The sequence below is a fragment of the Nilaparvata lugens genome, chromosome 3, assembly GCF_014356525.2.
Source record: "Nilaparvata lugens isolate BPH chromosome 3, ASM1435652v1, whole genome shotgun sequence".
Taxonomy (NCBI): domain Eukaryota; kingdom Metazoa; phylum Arthropoda; class Insecta; order Hemiptera; family Delphacidae; genus Nilaparvata; species Nilaparvata lugens.
This window is the reverse complement of record NC_052506.1, coordinates 274,992-302,236: the sequence shown is the minus strand read 5'-3', so window position 1 is coordinate 302,236 and position 27,245 is coordinate 274,992. Positions and strand designations below refer to the sequence as shown.

General features: G+C 32.8%; 1 protein-coding gene across 1 annotated transcript; it reads right to left on the bottom strand.

The window, feature by feature from the left end:
* On the bottom strand, positions 1-26,836 carry LOC120350151 (exosome component 10-like). The gene is made up of 11 exons (XM_039422560.1): positions 26,699-26,836; positions 25,284-25,395; positions 21,653-21,778; positions 19,912-20,114; positions 18,223-18,409; positions 15,291-15,434; positions 13,419-13,609; positions 10,800-10,956; positions 9,151-9,299; positions 4,714-4,874; positions 1-227 (listed from the first exon to the last, which is right to left on the bottom strand). The coding sequence occupies exons 1-11, from the start codon at positions 26,824-26,826 to the stop codon at positions 217-219; spliced, it is 1,569 nt and encodes a 522-aa protein (XP_039278494.1). The 5' UTR covers positions 26,827-26,836; the 3' UTR covers positions 1-216.
* Between the last annotated feature and the right edge of the window lie 409 nt (positions 26,837-27,245).

The window sequence follows — 27,245 nt, the reverse complement described above, 5'->3', positions numbered from 1 at the left end:
AAACTCACCTGTTCATCAGCGAACACATTGATGGCGCATTTTGCAGTGAGGGCGCAATTGGCAGGTTCCAGCCTCAAGCCCCCCAGCAAGACAGTGGGCAAGTTCTCAGGCAACTCATCGCTGCAGGAAAGGTCATGCGGGCAGTACAGCTTACTCTCCACATTCACTGGCTTCCAATTCGGCGCCTGCTCTATTGACTGTCTTTGAGCTTCTGTCTCAATATGCTTCTGAAAAACAAAAAAAAACTTTGTTTTACCATTTATATTTCCACACTATCTGACTGACGTCTCGGGATTTTTTTAATGACCGCTTTCCAATCAGTGGATTGGCCGTAATGCACCAATTGCATGGCCCCCTCGTTCCCCCGACTAACACTGGAGTTTTTCTTGTGTGGTTTCATAAAAGATATGGTGTATGTACCTCCTTTGCCAGCCACTCAACCTGAACTTAGAGCAAGGATTTGCGCTGCTGTTGAGCAAGTTACACCTGGAATGCTAGTGCGAGTCTGGGAAGAAATCGACTATCGATGGGATGTCTGCAGGATAACCAAACGGTAGTCACATAGAACATCTTTAGGTAGAGGTAAAAAACTTGATGTGTTTCCATTAAAACAACACCAAAACCAGCTCTGCACCTTGTTTAATACTGTAAGATTTATATAAATTTTCAAAGTTGTAAAGTCCTTTTTGAATAATCCGGTATATAGAAACTACATTACAAATCGTCTTGATGTTCAAGCATCTTATCAAAAGTTCTACAAACAAACGGATAACAATTTACTAACATTCACAGATATATTCAAAAGCATCACACATACAGTTTTGGAAAACAGGCTTTGAAAGCCCAAACCTACTTATTTATACTTATTTATAATGTGCCTCACAGAGAAAACTGCCCGACCTGGAGGCAGATTGACGATCCGCACTGAGACTGGTGAAACACATCAGTTGACATCTCTTAAAATGTTGTCTTGCTCCAGAATGCACATAACCTTTCATGTTTAATGACAAAGACGTTAAAACAGTGGATAATTTTCAAATATTGGCATATAGAACCACCTGACACGAACGAACGAAGCCCAACCTGTTTCCGATTCGGAATAATACAGAGTTAAGAGAAAACCTAAAGATGACAGGGAATAAATTATTGACTGGAGAAGCCAGTCTATAGCTGTATTTCCATAAGTTCTATAGTTTGCAATCAGGTACTTGTGGATGAGAATACTGCGTGAGGTCCTACTGTTCAAAGAACTACTAGTTCATTATTTGGATAAATACATGGGTTTTGACAGCTCTTCAAGCACTTCAATTTATAATTATTTTCATTTGGTTATTAGAAACAAATGATGTTGAAGTCGTCTTCACCAAATTAACTTGAATCCTGATAGAAATAAATGTCTTAAAATAATTTTCTTAGACTCCGATCTACAGTTGATTCCAATAGTGTTAATTTAAGTAAAGACTGATTCTGAATAATATTGACAATACAAAATAAGTAAGTTGTAGCCCGACCAAGCACCGTTACCCAAAATAACAATTGAATCAAACATTTTATATTTTAATGTAAATAATACATAGTTTACCTCAGTTTATTATTATCTTTTTGTTCATATACAAATGATAAGTGTGTTTCTGGTTTATTCTTTATTCTTGGACTCCCATATAGGCCTTTGCCTCGGAGTACCTAATTATTTCCTTTCAGATGTTTGTGTGTGTAGAGGTGATATTTGTTTGTCTTTTTTCACGACTTAGCTGAGTACAGACTTTTGTATCACTTAAGTATTCATACAGTGTAATTAATATTATTTTTGTACTTTTGTACACATCTAATGGAAATAAAAATTATATTATTATTTTAATTTTCAATAATAAAATCAGGATCACCAGAAAGCCAAATTGCACTGACTGAATGAATATCGCAGAGCTTCAGAGTGGTGGAACTTTCCAGTCTCCTCACCAGCCGGCATTTCATTTAGATTTTTCCACTTTTTTCGAGTCAGTCCTCCGAACACCCAAAGACTCTGACTGGCCAGACCTGGACCTTCCTCTATACTCACCTACCAGCCAAAGCTAACGAGATGGTCAATTGATCATTATAAAGGAGATTGGCATCGTACTCATTAATTAATCAATTTATTACATTATCAAATTCCATGTGATGGTTTTTTTTTTTCTTTTTATAGGAATTGAAAAATATAAATAAAATGTAGAGAATTGCAACCAAGAGGAAAATCCTCAAATATTGATTACCTAGTTTTAAAAAATAATTAAATTGAAATAATAGAAACTCCTTTCATATAAGATAATTATGACTTGTTTGATCATAATCTGATTTCCTTTTCTTCATAGCCAAATTATATAACTATTAACTTATACATTCCAAATAATTTCTTTTTTAAAATGTTGTATTTCATAGAATGATTTTTTCTTTTCATTTTAAAAATATCTGCTCTACCATCTTCAGCTATGTATATCCTTTGTAAATTTTCTTCCCATCGGGAAGTGGTGGAGCCCCAAATATTTTTAAAAATACAGCATTGTTTACAAAATTGTGAAACATACTAATTGTATTCTTTTCAACGTTTCGAAATTGTGAAAGCATAGTTTTCAATACGTCACAATATACTATCCCATATTTCAACTTTTTGTCCGTGTAAAAAGTTAAGTTCCGAAATTAACTCCTATTCTATTTTCCAATGTTTCTTTCCATTACGAACTGCTTGTTTATATCACTTTTGAATACTTAAATTACGACATATCAGTCAACGATTTCATAGAAATCAGACTATGTTGTAATTCAAGTATTCAAAGTGATCCTATTCAATCTCTATATCTACTCGATTTAAATAAAGATAAAGTTGCTGGTTCTGCTTAAAGCATTATCACCCCTGAATCACCGAACTGATTAACTTTTATTTTAAAGAAAGATTCTGTATTTACCGAGGATGGTTATAGGTCTATTTTTATCTAAAGAGTGAGTCATATGTATGGAAACCCTTCATAAGTTTAAGACTGTTTGTGTTATAATACAGAAGAGACAAGAACAAGAAGATGACATCAATAGCAATGTTATATATAGACCTACTTTGTATCCAAAATGGCGGCTGATTGAAGTTTTAGTTTTAAAAAATTACCACAATATCAACTTCTCAACTACACAAAAAGTTTTAGTTTTTACTTGAAACTTCAATCATTCTGGGTTCGATCCCCGATCTCGACCTTTTTTGTGTAAATAAGTATTCTTATTTATTAGCAAAAACTAATTTTCAACTTTAATGAAGATGAATACTGCTATTTTGGCAAAATAGAATACTTTATGTATATTTTTCTAATTTATAGTTTTAACAATTTTTGTAGATTTGAAGCTGAATTTCAGCGGCCAACAAATCCTAAAAATGTGCATGATAAATTAAAAACAAACATTATAATACTTTAACGTCATCTTTTTGTATTTTTGTAAGCCGTTGCGAAGCACAAATTACCTGCCGTTCTTTATAAATATCGCATACTGGAATGACGAACACCAACTTTTTATTGACCATTATTAGATTGTTATAGTTGCTATACATGTTTAATATGTATAAAAAATACACCAAGGCACATCACGTCAAAAATCTGAATTTCAGCGGCCAACAAATCCTAAAAATGTGCATGATAAATTAAAACAACATTATAAATTTTAAGTACTTTTAACGTCATCTTTTTGTATTTTTGTAAGGCTTGCGAAGCACAATTACCTGCCGTTCTTTATAAATATCGCATACTGGAATGACGAGACACAACTTTTATTGACCATTATTAGATTGTTATAGTTACTATACATGTTTAATATGTATAAAAAATACACCAATGCGCCTAAAGTCAAGAAGATACTTGAGACTTGATGAGTAGGAAGAAATAAGAAGTGCGAAGGAGTTATGGAGACTGAGATAATTGCAGGGAGAGGTTAGGAACAAAGGCTTTTTGGATGACCTTAAATGACATTATCCCTGGCACCCAGCTGAGACGTAGAGAGTGTGTGGCCTTAACCGGTTCAGGACGCCAGTTGGGAAGGTGTGCTGAGCTGATTACAGCATGGGGATACACCTCTGATCCTCTGTGCCAATGTGGACAAATTCAATCAATGATCAGCTCAAAAATAATAAATATAATGCCAAATGCATTGTCAGAATATCTTGCTAATAGGGGTAGACAGAGGATGGAACAAATAAGTGGTGATACAAAATTTTTCTTTCGACATCAGTCAAATATTATAATTACTAGATTATAATTTATTGTTAACTTCGATTTTTTTTAGCTTTGATTATTAGTAAATAAATTTTTATATTGTCTAACGCTGATACTCTCCACTCAGCGCGGTCAGGGTTTTGCCCTTGCTGGGTGGTGCCATGTAATTTTAATTTATGTGTAAATAGCATAATATATTAATATAATGTAGAATATTTCTTTTGTAAGTTTTTTATTTTGTATTTTGTTTTTATGGGCAATAAGATGTTAAAAAAAAAAAAATCACCTGATATGTGAGTGTCCACAACATATCATGGAGGCTGACACAAGTTCATGATGCGGAGAAGAGGCATGTCAGAGTCAGTGGCTCCACAACTTACTAGATTCTATTAGTATTTAACATATTAAGTGTAAATTATTATTTTTTCTAACTTTGGCCTATGAATGCATAATGCATATGCATATGCATATATATATTTAATGTTACCTTCACAAGCGACTGCTCTCTGGCTTCTAAAAGAATTTTGAATCATCATAAATTCTGTCGAACTAGGGTGTGGCACAGGATTGCAGCATGCCAATATGCCCTGCATTTCCCTTGGAAGCGATTCAGATATTTGCAGTAACATATGGTTAGGAAGAACGTACCTGCGAGAACAAAACGAAGATTAAATCAATCGAATGCGATAAACTTTAAATTGGAGAATACCCAAGTATTGGATCAAGACTGAATAATTAATAAATATTAGCATGAAAAAATAGCGGATCAAGACTGATTGATTAATAAAAAAATAGCATGAGAAGATATCCTATGGTATAGGGCGTTTATGTTTCAAATTTCAATGTTAATTCAAGCCGATAGTCCTAGTAGTTATTTTTCGTGAAGCTATGTGCCGTTCTTACACTCTCATCTGGCCAAAACAGTAAACAGACAGTAGTCGACAGTAATCGGCTTGAGTTAACGAAAATCGGCATCCTATTATATTAAGCGAGCAGTTTCTGTATATCTTTTTATACTTTTATAACTGGTTATCCGGCTATTTATGTTCACCGGATCTCGAAATCGGCTTCAACGATTTTAACGAAATTTGGAATATAGTAGGTTTATGATATAAAAATTCGATTGCACTAGGTCTCATCCCTGGGAAAACTCGCTGAAGGACATGAAAAGGATAATTCATCCTTGGAAAAACAGATGATAATTTCGTCGTCTGTCGATAACAGAAGATGCGTGAGCCTGTGTGAGAGATCAGCTGGGAAATCAATTAGCTTACCGTATCTCGCGAGAAATCTAGAAATTTTAATTGACTCGATCAAAATAATCTGATTGGTTGACATGAGATGGTATATCATAGTATTCAAAGTTAATCATTATTTACAGTTCTAAGTGATTAGTGAGTGTTATTTTGTTATTCAATTTGGTTTGTAACAATCTAAATTAGAACTTTTATGTTTTAAATATTTGGACTAAATTTGACCTGAATTCAAGTGTATGGAACATAACCTACTTTTTGGAATATTTATAGTGTATAAATCAAAATTCGGGGAAGAAATCGTTTTGGGCTGTGCCTGTTAGTCCATCCCCAATCATTTTAAAGAATTGAGTTCTGTTTATCAATAAATAAATAACAAGCGAAGCTCGGTGCCCCGATAATGAAATTTTAAAGATAAACGACCTATACAATGGGATATCTTCTAATCCTATATTTTTTCCATGATATTTATTAGTCTCTAGTTGGCTGTTCAGTTTTCATTCTGTTAGTGATACTTGCGAACGTGGAACAATACTTGAAATGTGGTTTGGTCCTTCCCTTTCTAGCTCCCTCTGGTAGCTTTTTGATTGAATTTTTAAATCCGTATTTATAAATGAGTTTTAAGAACGTTTTTCGTCAAGCACACTTTGCTAGCATAGAAAGCATCAACAGGAGCCAATCAGAAGGATTCTGGGGTAAACCCTATCAGGATGGGGCATGGAAAAGTCAAGAGAGAATAATACCCCTCCTTCAACGCCGGTGGAATGGGAAACAATAACTGTCAACTCATGTCAATGTTCAACCAATATTCAACAATAGATCTCTTTATGCCCCCATCCAGTTAAATTTAGCAACACATAATATATTTTTTCAAAATTTACTCCAAACCCAACACTCTGGTCCGCAACTCAACATATGTATCGTTTGAAAAATATCGAGTGGCACAAAAATATATTCAAATGTGTAAATTTGTAAGTTCATCATTAATGGAGTATTTTCTTCAAGTTTATAGTTTACCATCCTGATTTTTATTAACGTGAAAGCTAGCATTCCACATTGATATACCCTTATCACACACATATAATAAATTGTGAACGCGCTTGTGCTGGGCCACTAAGCAGTGATGCTCAAGTCCTATTACTCTGGGCCACAAAAACATGAATTGTTTGACATGTATAATAAAACTGCCCAATTAATCCATGGAATCAGTGGCCCAAAGAGCCTTGTATTGATGTTTTTTTTATTCGATTACTATATCCTATTATATTAAGCGAGCGATTTCTGTATATTTATATCTGGTTATTTATGTTTAACGGATCTCGAAAACGGCTCTAACGATTTTCACGAAATTTGGAACATAGTAAGTTTATGATATAAAATTCGATTGCACTAGGTTTCCTTATTGGGAGAACTCGCTGAACGACATTGAAGGATAATTCATCCTTGGAAAACAGATGATATTTTGTCGTCTATAGACAACAGAAGATGCGTGTGGCGTGTTTGGGAGAGAGACGGATTATTTCCAGCTGTGTAATCATAATCAATCAGCGATAAATTTTATCTAGCTAGACATTTATCGACTTGATCAACATAGTCTGATTTGTTGACATGACATGATAATCCTCCTAAACTAGAGTATATCATAATTTTCAAGTTGATCATTATTGACAATTTTAAGTGATTAGTGAGTGTTATTTTGTTATCAATTTGGTTTGTATCTAACCTAAACTATAATTTTTTTGTTTTCAAATGTTTGAACAGAAAATTGAATTCGAGTGTATGGAACATCCTACTTTCTGGACTATTATAGTGTATAAATCAGAATTCGGGAAAGAACAGTTTTGGGCTGTGCCTGTTAGTACTTCCCCAATCATTTTAAAGAATTTTGTTTGGTTTATCAAAAGTCAATAAAAAAATAACGAGCAAAGCTCGGTGCCCCGATATACTATATTGTTTATGATCTATATATGGTCAATCTGGAATTAAGTTGAAATTTGATAAGTGAAAAAAGCTCAACATTGGGTTGCATGATGATGAAATTCAACCATTTTTCTACATGAGCTTCATTTTTCTAAATTTAAGTAAAATTGTAAATGCCAAGTGTCGATTAACGTTACTAAACTTAGCAGGATGGGGGCTTACGCTTCATTGCACAAGGGTCAAAAATGTGCTAAATCTACCTGCAAAGGGTCTCGCAGTTGTATTGTTCTAGCTTGACCGTCCCATGCCCCCATTTATTTATTCATACATTGACAGATACAATATCATTCTCAACTATGAATGATTGGGAAAGGAACAAAGCTTAAAGCCCAAAACTGTTCCTTTCCCAATTTAGATCGAAATTGTCCAAAAATATGTTATGTTTACACTACATGATTTTTGTCAAATTTTGAGTCCAAAATATATATAAACTAGGAATTTAAAATTTAGAAAAGTTGAAAACCAATTTAAATAATAATTCTTCATTAAATCATCACTGATAACTGAAAAAATAATACTATATTAATAATTGAAAATTTTCAACTTGTAAAGAAACTCAAACTTATTCCTAAAACAACAGCTGTCATTTATAGTTAAAACCCATTGAGATAGGTTTCACCCGGATTCTGATAGCTGATTGAAAGGCAACCAAAGCGTGCTTGCATCAGAAGAATCGTTCATAAATACAGCACTTGGTGAAGCGAGAATTTGAAAATAGCCATTGATATGACGTTAAAATTGGTGATTTTGAAGAGAAGCAGTTTGATGCCCGGTTGCAGAGTCGTTACATAAAATCAAACATATTTATGTGAGACACAGTTTAAAATCACTGACATAAATGGTTGGTCGTTGCACAGTCGTTTGTCGAAGCCCATTTAGCTATATCTCGAATTATCATCACACATAAGTCACACTGCAGCTCTATTCACTTTTTTCCGTACATGCTTCTATCCAACCAATGTCCTGGCATCGGGGAAAGTTTCGATCGACATTACTGTGAACAGAGCTAAAAGACCTCACATAAAATTTATAAACCATATTTATAGCGAATCTTGGCTTTTGGCGAGATTTCTCACCATATTTAACGATATTATTACAGATAGTTTTTAATAAAAATCTTTCAAAAAAAGCTATCACACACAACCTCTAAAATGCATTTGGCGAGTGTAGATAGTGGATTTAACAGCACGACTTCGGGCCCATAACTTAAATGACCGTTTTTAGCTATTGGAGACATAAATAAGCTCTATTTGACGACTCTGCAACGAATCATGTGCTTAATTGGGCGTTTTAGTTTTATGGGAGCTATAGTTTACTTTGACATCTGTGCAACGAAAAGTGGAGTTATGGCTTCATAAATAAGTAAAATGCTGATTTTAACTTTATGTGACGACTCTGCAACCGGGCATGAGAGAAATACTGTACGTAATTAACTTACAGCCCACATAAATTGGTTGACTGTTGTGTGTATGGATGGTTTAGTATTTTTAGTAGGATAAAATTAATAATAATTATAATACTGAGGGTGATGCCCACATAAGCTCTTAGGCTTATGCGTGGGTAATGAGTGAGAGGGATGATGATGAGAGATGACTTCTTTTTAGGTAGACAGGACCGACGGCTTATCGTCTAGTGAGAAAGGTTGAAAAGATTAAGATCTAATAAACGAAGAGAAATTGAGTGATAATTACGCATAGCTTTCATCTTCTTCTCGAGCGATTTTGTCCCGCCACATGTAGAGACGTCGAAGGGCGTACATTTGGCGATTGTCGTACAATTTCCTACTTTTCCTGTACAGATCCATGTGACTCTCTTCATTTAACATCACTTTCCAGTATTTCTGAAAATGAAAATCGTATTTAATACTTTGAAAACTTCAATGTCTGGATTCACAATAATGTTATTCTCCCACTAATTAGAATATTCGAGGTTGAGTGGTAGAGGGGACTTACAGAAAGTTCTAATAATAAATAACAATAATAATAATAATAATGTACTTAATTATGTGTAATGCTAGTCGCCTCCATGGTGCATTGGGTTAACGCTAAATGGACTAGCAAATAATGGCGGTCAGACCAATTTATGTTCTCCTGACCGAAAACTACACAACGTCTCAAAGAATTTGGAAATATACAGTGTATAAATCTATCTAGGCATTTGAGACTCATGTATCTACCATAAGCTAAATAATAATAATAATAATAATGATAATTAATAATAATAAATAACTCCGTCTAATAAAGATTTTCTTTTTTTCATTTCATTTTCCAATATTCAGTCATAGTGCTAAAAATATTGGTAAATGCTACTATTAGTCTTTGACAGATTCTGAAATAAGAAAATTCTGCTCATTTCCAGTACGGTTCAGAGGAATTATAAAACGGTTTTATATTTTCAACATTTCAATAAAGTTTTAAATCAAATAATATTCATTGCGACAAAATCTGAAACAATTTTAAATAATTCACTATCGTTTTATTAGTAGAAGAAGTTTTAGCAAATGGACCTTATATTTCATCAATTGAAGACATTTTGCAACATATTTTTTCCTTTGGAAATTGATTAAGTACATTATTATTATCATTGTTATTTATTATTAGAACTTTCTGTAAGTCCCCTCTACCACTCTTCAAAGGAGGTTTATGTATTTATTTTTTATTCGTTCTTTTTATGTATATATTTACTGTATAATAGTTAGGTACATCGAGGAATTTTATATTTTGTTTGTTTTCCGGTTTTATTATTTTTTTTGTTTTTTCACTATTGCTCTATTTCTGTTTGTGTGAAATTGACAAAGAATTATTATTATAATTTTTTTAATTATCAAATTGAGTGACTGTCTCGTTCATATTATTAATATACAATATTGTACAACTTCAACCACAGCTGTTAAGATATTTAAGTTCTTTTCTTTTTTCCCATCATGATACTGTTTTCCTAATAATTATTGCTTTGTAAAAACATTTGTAAAACATGAAATAAATTTCAGTTCTAAGTTGGAATTCAGTAAAATCATTGAAAGGATTTAGTTTTTAATATTTTGAATTAAATTTAAACTGAATGGAATAATTTATTTATTCATCATTTACAATCAACTTAAGGACAAAGAAACAGACTACAGTCCAAAACTTCTTTTCATACCAATTCCATAAAATAATTGTTCAAATAAAGGGTATGTGCGACTTTCTAATTCTTCACTAATTCCCACATTGAAACAAACCCAAACACTTGAAACAATTAATTTTGAATTAGGAAGATTAAGATCCGAATTGATAAAATAATAATACTAGATAATAATTGATAATAGTAATACTAGAGAAATATTAGGAAATGAGATTACCTTTTTGCATATCTGTGTACTTCTGTAGATGACGCTTTCTAGCAGGTTTGTGTTATTCTTACATTTTTCTATCAATTGATTCCGAAGGAGGTCGTAAATGTAAAGAAGATAGTGAGTATCCTCCCTGGCATATCTAATGGCTTCGTCTGACAGAGGCCTACAGAAATAAATAAATGAGTTATGGATCATTTTATAAAACTAGGTATATATTATGGAACCTAATTTTTTACTCATCCATTCCTTAATAACAATGCATTCTTCAAGCTATAAATTATATTATAAAATCGATATTATTAAAAAATATTTTTTACTAGCTGGCCTGGCAAACTTCGTACCGCCAAATAGTTAATGCATCACTTGACAAACTTTAGCTGAATGCACATCTGAGGAGGTGCGATGCGGCATTTTGCATCCAGATGCTTCTTGCTTATTGGTTTGAATGGAAGAACTCACACACACTGAATCGGACATGGCGTGGAACGGTGTGATAAGGCAATCTCCATAAGATCAACACTTTGTATCACCAAGCCGCGCCTCCTCAGGTGTGCTTAGCCTGATTAATCTGATGCACAATATTTTTATGAAAATTATCCAACAATCAGTATTTAAATTTATATCTCAATATGGAATTCCTTTGTGCTTAGTTAGTTGTTCAGAAGTTGAATGCAGCTTGTTGGGAATTGAATGTAAACGATTTAGCTGGGAGACGATTTTGTAAAATGAAAAAATTTCCTCAATGGAGGGAAACCATATATTTGACAGGTCGTACACCGTTTGAGCTGTGCTCATCTAATGCGGTTTTATACGATGAAATAACAATAACGATAACAATGGTATATCTCTTTGCTGCTGATTTTCCCGTGAATATTCTAAATTTATAGCATTTAGAGTTCTACGACCCAAGTTTGGACGTCATTCGTACCGCGGCATTATCAAGAATTGAAATTTTGTGAATCAGTAGAAAGAAAATTGAAAAAAATCTGGTGTGGCGCACTCACACAACTTTCCTTGCCGTTTTAAAACGGCACCTGACGCAAGTGAACACGCGCATTCCAAGTCTACTATTCAAAGATCTGCCAGCTGGTGACAGGACAATAACGCTGGAGACACACGTAGTCTGCTATCTCTTCATAGTGAATGATTTAATAGAATCAACAGTTTGCTTTATTGGATAAACACATTTTCTCAAATTTCGAGCTTATTTCCAATTTTAGGTGAAAATGTCACTGAACATTAATTGTAGAGATTTTTATGCTCAATCTTTTCCACTTTTTTGCTTTTTAAATTTTTTGCTTAAATTGTATCTGAAGCCTGATAATCGGGAATCTAAAATCACACTTTGCATTGATGTGGCGGAGCTCCTGAAATTTTTACAGATATGAGACTTGTGGCAGTTGATAGAGCTTATCAATGACTATTTTAGGTACGAATTTGGTTAAAATCGTTGGAGCCATTTTTGAGAAAATCGCGAAAAACCCTGTTTTTGACAACATTTTCGCCATTTTAGCCGCCATCTTGAATTGCATTTGATCGAAATTGTTCGTGTCGGATCCTTATAGTGTAAGGACCTCAAGTTCCAAATTTCAGGTCATTCCACACACACACACACACACACACACACACACACAGACCAATACCCAAAAACCACTTTTTTGGACTCAGGGGACCTTGAAACGTATAGAAATATAGAAATTCGGGTACCTTAATTTTTTTTGGAAAGCAATACTTTCCTTACCTATGGTTAATAGGGCAAGGAAAGTAAAACAGATCTATCGACGGCTGTTGGATGACGCTAATGATTTTAACAGCTGGTTTTTATTTCTGTGTGTGGTCAGTTCACAAATCGTCTCCCATAAGGATTAAATGTAAACTTTAAAGGACCGTAGGAAAGAGTCCTGAAGTCGGATTATAAATTTGTTAGGCCATAAACCTGGTCCTGAACATAACAAACACAACTAAAAAAAATCATCAAATTCGGTGCACACATAAAAAAGTTATTGAATGTCAAATTTGAGGCTCGATTTTTATTTATATAAATTTTTGAATTTGCAATAGGAAACTGGCCAGGTAAAATAGACTTGCTTTCAAACTGAAAATAAAATCAAAGTTCACCATTTACCGAAAGGTTGAAAAGTCACTTGTGATATCTTTCAGCCTATATGCATTATCTTAGTTCAAACGGAAATAGATCAAGTTGGTTTAAATCCGGAATGTAAAACATTATAACAAGCATGACTATACCGTCATTTGATGGTAGTTAATTAAGCGTTGTGAATGATGCATACAGTCCTTAGTTCTGACACCATCTTCTTAGAAGTATAATACCTCCAAATATTCAACCACAAATAATCTTTAGAAGTGCGTAAAAAATAAGATGTCTATATTTCAGAGAAGCTAAATTATTTCGAAGTTTCAAATTTCAAGGGCAGCACAGGAATAATGTAGATAAAATGTTTTAAAATGTTATAACCTAGATATAACATTATATTGACTATTTTTATACTGTTTAAAATACACTGATTGGTCCAACTATACGCTATTCAATAATGTGAATCAATTTTATAATCTGAATGTTGTTACGATCAACATGAACATCGTTAGAACTACTTATTATCATACCTTGTCCTCCAGTCATAGAGCTGATAAGTTTTATTCGAATCAATATTGCAGAAAACCTTCAACAGATGAGCGAGACTAAGTCTATGGAAGTCGAGAACTTGAGCAGCTTGGTGTGTGTCAAACATGTTCACAATATAAACACACAGGTCACGCTGCAGCCATTGGATATCCGAGTCGGCTCCGTGTAATACCTGCCCAAATTAGAGCACAATTAATGAACCAAAACAATAAGACAGTGCATTTTAAATGTATTTGACTCAGCTTAACACATCAATTTCCAGTAACAAACCATGGAATCCTATACTATTAAACGAGCAATTTCTGTTTATATGTTTGGATGTTTGTATTTCACCGGATCTCGAAAACGGCTCTAACGATTCTCACGAAATTCAGAACATAGTAGATTTATAATATAAAAATTCGATTGCACTAGGTCTCATCCCTGGGGAATGTCGCTGAAGGACATTAAAAGGATAATTATTATTCACACTTGGAAAAACAGCTGATAATAATAAAATTATTTCGTCGTCTGTTGATGATGGAAGTGAGTGAGCGAGTTCATGTGTGTGGGACTGTGTCAAAATTATGACTCAGCTGTTGAACTTGTGTAATCATTCAATCAGGTATTTAGTGCCGGTTGCAAAAAAGCCGGGTTATTTTCAATCCTGATTAATTCCAGTAGATCCATCTTTTTGAAATGGTCTTCTGGTTAACGTGAAATTAATCAGGATTAAAATTTAACCGGCTTTTGTGCAACCGGGTATTTGTAAGGAAAATTTTTGCATTTCTCTGGGAATTAATCTCAATTTACTGTGATTGGATAGAACATTTTTGTAATGAATGTTATTATAATTTCTTCTTTCGTATATTTTTTTATGCTTTTGTACTCCAGAGCAAAGCTCGGTCCCCGATATTAATAAATTATACAAGCAATATTAGATAAGATAATTTTCCTCCGAGAAAATATCAAGTATACTCAAATTGATTATACCGGGTGACCACGAGTAACATTTACATATTAAAAATAGAAAACAATATTAACTTTTCAAGACAATATTTATTCAATTTGATTAAAATAGTTGCGAGTAAATGCCATTTACTCTACGTAGAGAAAATTATGTCAGGAAGGTGGCGTCCTTTTTCCCTGAGGCAATTTTCTATTGCGTCCAGGAAGCTCTCCCGCACTCGTTCCAGTGTATCCTCATTGATCAAACCACCTCAGTAAGTATCGCCGCTTTCAAGTCATCTAAAGTAGAGAGTTTATGTCGATAAACTTGCTCTTTCAAATATCCCCACAAATAAAACCATACATTGTAAGGTCCGGAGATCGAGGGGGAAGTGCACATCTCCACAAATTTGAAATCAGTGAGATCTTCCTGGACAGAAAATAAAATTACCTCAGGGAAAAATGACGTCTTCTTCCTTACATAAAGTGAATTGCATTTACTAACAACTATTTTACTCAAGTTGAATAAATAGTATCTTGAAAAATTAATATTGTTTTCTAATTTATAAAATGTAAATGTTTCTCGTGGTCACCCTGTATTATCTTTAATATTGAAAAATCAAAATCCTAATAATTGAAAAATCAAGTAGTATATAAATACCCAATAAATATTTTTTCTATTCATGTTTATCAATTTGAAACTTGATCGCCAAATTTCATCCAATGCATTTGAATACTTCACAAAATTGTCAACAATACAAATAACATTCGAAATCGGCGCGTCTAGAATTAGGTAGCTTGTAGATGTATTGAGTAAGCTTTAGTCAGAATCATCACTGTAGTTGAATACAACTTTTCAAGTTAGATCTTACCCAAATTATCAACAGAAATGTATTGAAGTTATTGGTTTTACCAATAATACTAACCTTGACAATTTTAGGGTCGGTGAAAACATCATTGAGAACATGTAACCTGTCTCTCAGTTCCAAGGCGTCAATCACAAAGTCTCTCTCTCTGGACGAAATCTGTAGTAAGCACGTAATTCCTTGGAATGTCCTATACGAATGATGCTGAACAGAACAGAGATAAAAATATATTATTGATGTGTTTGCCAAATCTAAATTATCGACTTGATACAGATGAAATTTACTGAGATATTGCATTTATTCAGACGATAATGAATTAATTATTAAAATATTTATATTTTAATTATATAAAATACAGCTGTCCCGGCGAACTTCGTACCGCCAAACAGTTAATGCATCTCATGACAAACTTTAGCTGGATGCACACCTGAGGAGGCACGATGCGGCATTTTGCATCCAGGTGCTTCTTGCTCATTTGTTTGAATGGAAGAACTCGCACTCACTGATTCGGACATGGCATGTAACAGTGTGATAAGGCAATCTCCATAAGATCAACACTTTGTATCACCAAGCCGCGCCTCCTCAGGTGTGCTTAGTCTTTGCTTAATCTGATGCACTATATATTTATGAAAATAATCCATCAATCAGTATTTTATATCTCAATATGGACTTCCTATGTGCTAGTTGTACAGCAGTTTGCATTTTTAGATATAGTTGAATGCACCTTGCTGGGGAATTGAATGGTATATCTCCTTGCTGCTGATTTTCCCGTGCATATTCTAAATTTATAGCATTCCGAGTTCTACGACCCAAGTTTGGACGTCGTTCGCACCGCGGCATTATTTCATTTCATTTATTCATAGACAATAGATTCACTACAGGTAAAAACGACAGGCATTCGCCCAAAACTGCTTTTAACCTTAATTTGGAATACACGGTCTAGAGGTTATGTAAATAAATAACTTAATTCACACACTATTTTGAGTCCAAAAAATGTATGTACTACGATATTTTTGGATTTATCAGATTAATTAATTTCAAAATATAAATACAAACCAAAATCTTCCTTCACAATCACAAAAAATATAAAAAATTTCACTTAAATCCACAAATTATACTCATGTTAAAATTTTAAACATGTTAAAATTAGTAGAATTGAAATTTTTTGAATCAGTAGAAAGAAAGAAAATGGAAAAACAGATCTACCGACGGCTGTTGGATGTCGCGATGATTATAACAGCTGATTTTTATTTCTGTGTGAGGCCAGCTCACAAATCTTCTCCCATAAGGATTACATGTAAACTTTGAAGGACCGTAGGAAAGAGTCCTGAAGTCGGATTATAAATTTGATAGACCAAAAACTATCCTTGATGCGGATTTTATATCATGTAAAAATTTCAACTCAATTGGTGCAGTACTTTTGGAGTTTTTGAAGCGTACACAAACCAACATAACATTTTTATATATATAGAAGATCAACTAAACAAAAATCCAAATTAAATGCTGTAAATCACCCCGAAGACTTCTGCTACTGAAAATATTTTTCAATATTTCCATCTAGCTGTTTACCCTGTTGTCAATATTTGCAGTAGCAGAAGTCTTCGGGGTGATTTACAGCATTTAATTTGGATTTTTGTTTAATAATAATTATCGACTTGATATCATTATACTACCATCATTAAGTTAAATGTAAATTAAATAACAATTCAACATAATGCAATGAGTTTTAGAAACTTTGAACTTTATATTGAGCTTTACCTATACCCTACAGCTGTCACTGTTGGTGAAACAAGTAATTAAAACAACAAATCAAGAAATTCGTCAATAGATTAAAGCATTCATTCCAAATAAATGGTAGATTGTTTAAAAATGAAGATAGATGAATAAAAAATATGTTTTCTATTCTACTCTTAAGTTTGAGGTACAGTGGAGGTTTTATGAGCCTTCATTGCAGTCCATGAGCATATTAAGAATATATTAAAACAATAAAAAAGGCTAGTTGTGAAGTATCTAGGCGACAGATTACTTTATGTAATTATGAATCCAGATCAATTCAAGTAAGTTGAGTTTTTTATTACATTCAAATTACTCGAATATTAGAGAATTCTGAAAGAGAAATATACATATAACGACTTTTATTTGAAATTAAGAGATAAGAATCATATAATAATCGAAGCAATCATCTATATAAATAAAAATCGAGCCTCAAATTTTGACATTCAATAACTTTTATAAGTGTGCACCGAATTTGATGATTTTTTTAGTTGTGTTTGTTATGTTTAGGAGCAGGTTTATGGCCTATCAAATTCATGATTCGACTTCAGGACTCTTTCCTACGGTCCATCAGAGTTTACATGCAATCCTTATGGGAGAAGATCTGTGAGCTGGCCACACACAGAAATAAAAATCAGCTGTTATAATCATTGCATCATAGAACAGCCGTCGGTAAATAGTAGACAAGAGTGTGTGCTGCTCCATAACCGGCCATGTATTTTATTCTAAACGCCCCGACTAAAAAGAAAATGACTGTTGAGTGTGTAACCATCCAGCAGTGCGGCCTTAGGTTAAAGACTTACAGGTTATTTAGTATTCAGTATATTCAGTCCATGACCGGCAGTCGCCAGACATACTTCGTCAAAATATAAAACAATGCACAAATAACTAGAGATGGCTGCAGATAGGTTGTCTAAAGACATTGCTTTGTTTCGAATAATTGTGCTGTCTTCGGTGTTCAGAATTAATTGATTTTTAGTAAATTATTTATTTTGCAGTTGGAAATTATCTATATAAATAAAATGCCGCATCGCGCCTCCTCAGGTGTGCATCCAGCTAAAGTTTATCATGAGCTGCATTAAACTATTTGGCGGTACGAAGTTCGCCGGGCCAGCTAGTACATAATAATAATGTATTGTTTGTTATTAATGTATGTTTGTTATTAATTAATGTATGTTTGTTATTAATTAATGTATTTGTTAATATATTTGAAACTAACCTCTACATCTACAGCTATTTCATTCTGACATTTCAGATGGTTCATCATTTCTTCTAATGATTTGTTGTCATTGACAATCAGAAATGGCACCTCATCCAACGCTTTGTATGCTATTGGTTGTCTGTGAAGAAGTTGTTCTTCTCTCGGTTTGAAAAGGTCCAGTTCATATTCGTATGGATGACTGAAACTAATAAGAAACAAATATCAATATTATACTCAAATTCATATCAACTACAAACAGTTGAAAATTAGGTTGAGATTCCTATAGGATAATTGGAGATTTGAAGCTGTCAACAATTTTAAATAATCCAACATAATGAAAATTTAATTCAATAACATGAAGATCATGCTATGATAACATCATATTCACCAATAAACTGCAATAAGTTGGCTAGTGAGCATAAAGCCGTGTCCACACTGAACAAATGTTCGACATACATGTTCGGCAAGCATGTTTGTTGAGGAGCACAGGGACAAACATTTTAAAAAGTTTGGACAATCATTGTTTGTCAATCAAAACATAACTGTTTTTCCAAACATTTTCAGAGTTGACAGCTGTAAAACATAAAAAATGTTTTTCACTTACAAATATTTTGTTTGGTGACTCGTCCACACTGGTCATGGGCAAACATTATTTGTTAAACATAATAAAATTTGCCCAAACTTTTTCAACAAACATGTATGTCGAACAGTTCAGTGTGGACACGGCTTAAAATTGAACATTGAGACTATAATAATATATGATTGTTATCCGTTACACCACATTCATATGATTTTGGTAGATTATATCAGCTAGCCTAGTTCCATTCCATTTCATCCATTGTTCGATTCATCTTACTTCTAAATCGGTTGAGGGACTTGCACGTTTTCTACGAAATTGGTCTCTTTTGTTGGGACACATAAAACAAAAACAACAAATTCAAGTTGAATACACTTATAAGAGTACTCAAGAATTAAATGAAAAAGTAATGTCACTATTATGAATAACTGATACAATTTTATAGCAAAATAAACTTGCAAACTATACATATTATGAATTTAGATTGACTAAACGACTAATCCAAGTAATTTAGGTATTCCATGACATCTATTTGGCTTTTCATCTACTCCAAAACAATAACTGAAATGTGTTTCCTCAGTCAAGTCTAGAACTTAAATTTGAACCCTACCCCAGTCGAGGGTTTCAAGTTCTGGACTTAACGATTTTTGATAAATGCTCGACTCGGAAAGAGGCGAGAATCTAATTCAAGTCTTGGACTTATAAGACCTTTACTCAGAAAGCGAAATTATAAACTCCAGGGTCTAACGTGATCTCTAAACTCCAGAGTCTATTCAAGTCCTCGACTACGTTAAGGCTCTGACTCGGAAAGCCAATTTTCTGACTCCAGAGTTTTAAGCCAGTTAAAGTCTAGAACTTAGCTAAATCCCGAGCTCGGAAACCGGCCCTTAAATATTCCATTTCTTCATAAAGGACAAAATACTCATTTACAGCATCGAAACAAGAAGGTTTCGTAGTTGAATTAGCATTTGTGCAACTCATTCAAAGATTTTCAATTTACTAAAAAAATCCAACAATGCTGTTTTGGTCTAGAGAGAGCTTAGTCCAATAAATTTGGTGAACAAAAATATCATTATAAGTTGAATAAATGTTATATAAATTTCCACTATAAGTAGAATAATGCAACTTACCTTTCTCCATGTTCTTCGTCCTCCTCTACCAATATAGCCAGAGGCTTCAATGAATTCGGCTTATCTGTTATTCTGGGCTCAAAAGGGATGTTCCTATTGTCAATTTTATCCTTGAATTTGATTTGTGGTCTGTGTGTTATTCTTGTGTTGATCAGTCGCACCATTGCTCTATTTTTACTCCAGTCCTTCAAAGGTGGTGTTGCCTGGAAAATATATTTAGTCATGAAGATTATTAGTAAAGAGTATTAGTATTAGTACTGACAAGTTACCTGTCAAATGGGATTATTCCCAAAATTGATGTAATGTAATGATTATTAATAAATGAATAAATAAATTATTTTAGCTTGAAAACAGCGCCTAATGACGAGTCTAAACGCGAATCACAACTGAGTGTAAATACAGGAAAGACAGGAAACTCCTAGGAAATCATTAAAAATATTAAAGACATACTGATCAATAGATAAATTTTGAGGTATATTCATACCGAAAAATATGGAACAGCTTAATATGCTAATACTCTAAAATGTTAAGCTGCGTACAGATATACGCGCCTCTAACCCGCTCCGCGCACGCTCCGCCCTCGTTCCGCCCCCGCTCTGCACTAGCACCGATCATGAACGTTACGGGAGATGTTAGCTCTTCTCGCGTTCCACTCTTGCTCCCCGGTCGATCATCAATCGCTCTGCTCGAGTGACGTTCGGTTGCGGAGCAGAGCGAAAGTCTGTACGCACCTTTAGACCATAATGATTCTTTAGAATTAGAAAATAAATGAGGAATATCAGATAAAAACTATTTTTTACTTTCCTTGCCCTATTACCATAGGTAAGGAAAGTATTGCTTTCCGAAAAAAAATTAAGGTACCCCAATTTCTAAATTTCTATACGTTTCAATGTCCCCTGAGTCCAAAAAAGTGGTTTTTGGGTATTGGTCTGTGTGTGAGTGTGTGTGTGTGTGTGTGTGTGTGTGAGTGTATGTGCGTCTTTGCACACGATATCTCATCTCCCAATTAACGGAATGACTTGAAATTTGGAACTTAAGGTCCTTACACTATAAGAATCCGACACGAACAATTTCGATCAAATGCAATTCAAGATGGCGGCAAAAATGGCGAAAATGTTGTCAAAAACAGGGTTTTTCGCAATTTTCTCGAAAACGGCTCCAACGATTTTGATCAAATTTTTACCTAAAATAGTCATTGATAAGCTCTATCAACTGACACAAGTCACATATCTGTGAAAATTCCAGGAGCTCCGCCCCATCTATACAAAGTTTGATTTCAGATTCTCAATTTTCAGGCTTCAGATACAATTAAAACAAAGTTCCAAGTGGAAAAGATTGAGCATAAAAATCTCTACAATTAATGTTCAGTAACATTTTCACCTAAAATTTAAAATAAGCTCGAAATTAGAGAAAATGTTATTATTGCAATTGCAAACTGTTGATTCTATTAGATCATTCACTATGAAGAGATAGCAGATCTCGTGTGTATCGAGCGTTATAGTCCTGTCACCAGCTGACTCAGATCTTTGTATAGTAAACTAGTATGCACGGGAACACTAGCGTCAGGTGATCAATTTTCATAACGGCAAGGAAAGTTGTGTGAGTGCGCCACACCAGATTTTTTCTTTATTCAAACATAATATTTTGACAAAATATTTATGAATGAATGAGGTTTTTTCAAAAGGTTCAATTGATCTATGGGAACTTTTAGTTATCGATAGAGTGAATAGGGCCAACTTACTGAGTTAGGTCCATTAATTTGCACGATCGGTGAATTCCTATTTTGAGCACCTTTTGCAGCAGCGATTTTCGAGAGAACTGGATCAGGATTCCTCTTTATTCCTTGAATTTCATCCAAATTGATGTCCTGTTGATATTCATACAAAAGTGATGAGTAAAGTTATATTTTTCACCACCTAATATCTCAAATCATTTACTTTCGATAATTATTTATGAATTTAACAATGGACATTTTTTAATTCTTAAGAAAGGCTTGGTTTCAAAGGTGACATTTTTTAATTTTTAAAAGAGGCTTCGTTTCGAAGAGAATAGCTTTGGTTGAAAGCTATTGTTCTATTTTATTGCATTTGTGTATAATAGAATAATATGGATATTAAATTGGAATATTAAAAATCCTCGATGAATACTATAGGGAATAGGCCCAATGAGGTTGAAGAGATATAAAAGCTGTAACAGCCGAAGACCATACACATGAAATTTGTAAAAAAAGTAAAATGTTCTTATAACGACCTCAATTTTTGAGAAATATAGATTTTTCTTTTTAAAAAACTTCAATAACTAGAAAACTCAATTTAATAAATAGTTTTTTAAATAAATTGTAAAAAGTCTAGATATGCAACACAGTGAGAGATGTAAACATGTAATCTTCCTTCAGTAATGCTCTGAATTATGATGTAAAGATATACATCACTGTTGAAATTGGTAACATATCTTTCTGATTTCTCCAGATTAAAATAGAGTTTAACATGTACTATTATACAGAGTATCCCATGGAAGGTGTAACAGCTGAAGATTATAGATTCTACATGGAATCTTCTACAAAAAATATCTAGTGAAATGTTCTTATATCGACCCTAGTTTCGATATTTATCGATTTTTCAATATTTTTTGAAAAAGTCAATAACTAAAAACCGTTCGGTCAAAATCTAATTCTAAGGATATCGCTGGAAAGAGGAAGACATTTCCAATAAGATTCATGTAATTTGTTCCTTTGTTTGTCGTATTTGAACTTTTTATGGGCGTTCAAACTGTTTGAAAATTTGGCTTTGAACTCGACGAATGTACCATTTTTTAACTTTGAGCGCTTATAAGAATATGATTCTTATTTGAAATTTCTTCCTCTTTCCAACAATATCCTTAGAATTATATTTTGACAATTTTCTAGTTATTGACGTTTTTAAAAAATATTGAAAAATCGATATATCTCGAAACTAAGGTCGATATAAGAACATTTGACTGGACATTTTTGTACAAGATTCCATGTAGAATCTATAATCTTCGGCTGTTACACCTTTAATGGGACACTCTGTATGTATGTACAGTACATGTTAAACACTATTTCAATCTCGATAAATTATAGAAATATGTTATCAATTTCAACAGTGATGTATATCTTTACATCATAATTCAGAGCATTACTGAAGGAAGATTACATGTTTACATCTCTCATTGTGTTGCATATCCATACTCTCACTTTTTCACTATTTATTTAAAAAACCTGGAATAGGTAATCATCAGACTGACCAGGCAGAAACGATCGTCACTGCTAATAAGTGCATTATTCAATTCATAAATATTTTAAAATTCAAGTTTTTCACATCTCTCACGTTTTATAAGTTACTAGTAGGTAACCCGTGCTTCGCAAGGATCTATTTTAAAACTGCAAAATGAAAACTTGACGTAATAAAAAATCGAAATTTGAAAATAGGCCTATAATAATAATCCTCGGTTAATGAAGAATCTATATGCAAAATTTCAAATTAATCAGTTGAGTATATTTCAGATGTGATGATGCGTCAAACATAATTCCCTATTCCTTACGTGTATAAGCCAGTTCTTTCCTTCATTATAGTATAGAAAACTGAAGAATACATAATACTTGGAAACCTCACAGAATCAATTTGATTTTTCCAATACATCAATAAATTTTAGTTAGATTAGGATCCTCCTCAATTTGAATCAGGCAGCCTTTTGTTTTCCCAATTCCAAACAAAATACCTAAAATACTCGTTTCACTGGGAATTCGTTCTGATAGTACATTATAACTGAATAATATAAATTATTACTTATTTTATTGTGATCTATTCATGTTTTTCTTATGAAATTCAATTATAGGCCTACAGCATGAAGACTATGTCCAATTCATTTGTACTGGTGGCAAGATTTTACATTAAAAATAATTATTTGATAAAATCCAAGTTCAATAGTAATGAAAACAAATTCCTTCAAAAAATAATTGATAATAATACGTTTCGAGGGAGAAAATTAAGAACAAAAAAAATGGGAAACATCGGGGGGATTCGAACCGAGGAACCATCACTCCGTAAGCAAGCGTTTTACCGCTGCGCTACATAGACGTTCGTAAATTGTAGTCTTATAACCTGCTCATAAAAAGACACACTTTTGGCTATGGAACTTCATGTAGCCTACGGTAGCAAAGATGAATTTGAACATTAATTCTGAAAAATCTAGAAGGAAAATTGAAATTTGGGCTTCCAGGTGCACGAGATTGATATTTTTAGAATCTATGTTCAAAATTTGGAGATCTAAATCATTCCCGTTTTTCCGGTATGCAATCCACAAGTTGACATGTTTTGATGCGAACAACGAACAAACACAACCCTACTCTCTCTTATTATATAGATATAATGAGATATACATCATGAGTTACAGAGGAATGCCAGTTAAACTCTGTATGCTTCAATCCAGAAAGCACTTTCCTCTTCATAAACAATGATAGCCTATGAATTTGAATGAGCTTCAATTCGCATCAACCCCATTTACAAGAAAAAGATGGAAGAACACACTTTCATGCGCAAAGTAATAATAGAGTAAATGTTCACACCTGATAAAATATAAATAAAAATAGAAATCCAAGTATCCTTTTTAAAATTGATTACTCACAACATGTTTCAGCTGTATGATGCCATTATCAAGTGATTGAAGAATAAATAAATACTATTGCAAGCTTCTTATTTTTGATCATATTTAATGTAATTTTATTTTTTCCAAACACTTGATAATGGCATAATAATAATAATTTCTCTGATTGTCAATGAATTGCAACCAGAGGAGTTTATTGACAAAACATATACATAGTTGTTATATTATACATACAAAATTGCTAATACTAAACTTAGTTCTAATTATGATACTCCACTATAATAATAAGTGTCGAGTTGATCATAATATTATTTTCTAAAACATGTATAAAAAATGTAAATAGTAGCCTTATTTTAAATGTAAGTAGTATTTTATATTATTAAAAATAATATAGCCGAAACATGTTGTGATTAAACAATTTTAAAAATGGTACTCGGATTTATATTTTTATTTATATATATTTAAAATTAGCCCTAACGGAAAAAAGACAACTGATAAAAATATATGTCATTATTATAAATATAAAGAAAATAATTAAAAATCTTTAATTTTTTAATTATTTTCTTTATATTTATATTACAAGTAGCCCTATACAGGAAAGAGATGTCATTATTATGTTATGTTAATTACCTAGTACCTTTTGGCATAAGTTAACCCATTTGAATAAATATTTGGTTGCCCCGAAAAAATATTTCCTCTAAGTTATTATTTATAAAATGATTACTTATGATTTACTATTAAAAGCTTACCACTCTTTCCAGAATAATGTCGTTTGTATCAACAATCATATCATGCTTTTCTTCGATATCTCTTCTGATTATATTGCCAGCAATTCCCTCATTGCGAATAGCGTTAGATAACCTGAAATCCAAATTAAATCTAATAATATCTCAATCGATATCTTTCTGATAAAAGAGACTTGCACAAATATTGAAATGACTATCAATTTCGGTACATTTTTTTGAAATTTCACAATGTATATTTTTACAGATGGAAATTACTGAGATATTGCAATTATTCAAATGCTAATGAATTGATAATTATTATTAAACGAAAACATTAGATGCTGTAAATCACCCCGAAGACTTCTGCTACTTACCGTGTTGTCAATATTAGCGCAGTAGCAGAAGTATTTGAGGTAATTTACAGCATTTAATGTGGATTTTCGTTTAATAATAATTATGTATGTTTTTTGTCTAAAATTACCAAAATATTGATGAAGAAGTACGAAATAAGACCTGAAACTCGTTAAAAGAAATAAGACTTTTAATTATTTTATAAACATCCTTCTTGGTAGCCTTCATGTTTCTTCATCACTAAGTTAATATCTTCGGAATTGTCTGTACTTGAAACTAGTAGGTAACCCGTGCCAAAACACAAACACTGGGAACAATTTTGTGTTGTGAAATGTAATCTCCTTATGTCCAGGAGCATCTAAAAATAGTATAATATTCATTATTTTGTTAAAATTGATGGTTAATTTTCATCAGAGTTGAAAATTTTCAGCAAAAAAATGATTTTGATTGGTTTCAATCGATAGCTTTGAAACCAATCAAAATCATTTTTTGCTGAGAATTTTTAACTCAGATGAAGATTATCGACTCAATTTTAACAAAATAATAAATAATTATTTACTTATATAATACAATCAATGGATTCACTTGGAGAAAGCTTTGTTTGGTTTGGCTTTTATTGTTGCGTAAACTTTGAATTACAGATTGCATTTTTTTCAATTATTAAATTGAAATTAACTGATTGATAGCAATGAAAATAAGCCTTTTTCCATCCTTGATAAATTCAGTATCTTTATGTAAAATTGTAAGTTGATCAGTAACTGATTATCAGTTCCAGTGGCGTATCCAGTAAAAAAAATGGGGAGAATCATAACATTAACTTACAAAACACGTAACCTTTGGGGGGTCTCCGGGACGTATGGGGGTATGAAATTCTCTCATCTTATATTTTACATATTTTTCGGTTTATAGCCTACAATATATAAATAAAACATTACAATAGAAGTTTATTATTGGTTGATCTGACCACAAAAAATTTGACTCCATTTCGGGGAGGATAGACACATTCCCTTATCCCCCCTGGATACGTCACTGATCAGTTCATAAGTGATCCGTCAAATGTGTATTCCCTATACCGTACATGTACTTACACAGACAGAATGAAATCACCCTCCTTGGTGATCGATGAGACAAATTCTGGAAAGGTATTCAGAAGCTCACGCTGCTGACCCATTGGAAGGCCATTGGATATTTTGATAATGTCCATGATGATCTTCATCCCTTGCTGAAATGATAGAAACAAATTATAAACGACTGTGTTATATTTCCTCTACAGGAAAAATTTATATACAATTCTTAGCAATACCAAATTAATTTTTTTCCCTCAACAAAACGAATTGATATACAATATTATTAACAATACAAAAATGAACTTTTTCCTCCATACAGAACAAATTGATATACTTCTTAACAATACCAAATTAAACTTTTTTCTCTCTACAAAACGAATTGATAAACAATTCTTAACAATGCCGTACCAAATTAAACTTTTTTCTCTCTAAAAACAAATTGATATACAATATTCTTCACAATATCAAATTAAACTTTTTCTTCCATACATAACAAATTATACAAATAACAAATTAATAATCTCACACACTGTGAGAGTATTCTTAAGCTGCAGAAGAAGGCAGTTCT

What these genes read in the sequence shown, in the direction of transcription:
- LOC120350151 (XM_039422560.1), bottom strand. Translation starts at nt 26,826, where the DNA reads ATGAAGATCATCATGGACATTATCAAAATATCCAATGGCCTTCCAATG. An exon ending in CCGACCCTAAAATTGTCAAG is followed by an intron (nt 13,610 to 15,290) that starts GTTAGTATTATT and finishes TAATTTGGGCAG; the next exon opens with GTATTACACGGAGCCGACTC. An exon ending in CTCTATGACTGGAGGACAAG is followed by an intron (nt 10,957 to 13,418) that starts GTATGATAATAA and finishes TTATTTCTGTAG; the next exon opens with GCCTCTGTCAGACGAAGCCA.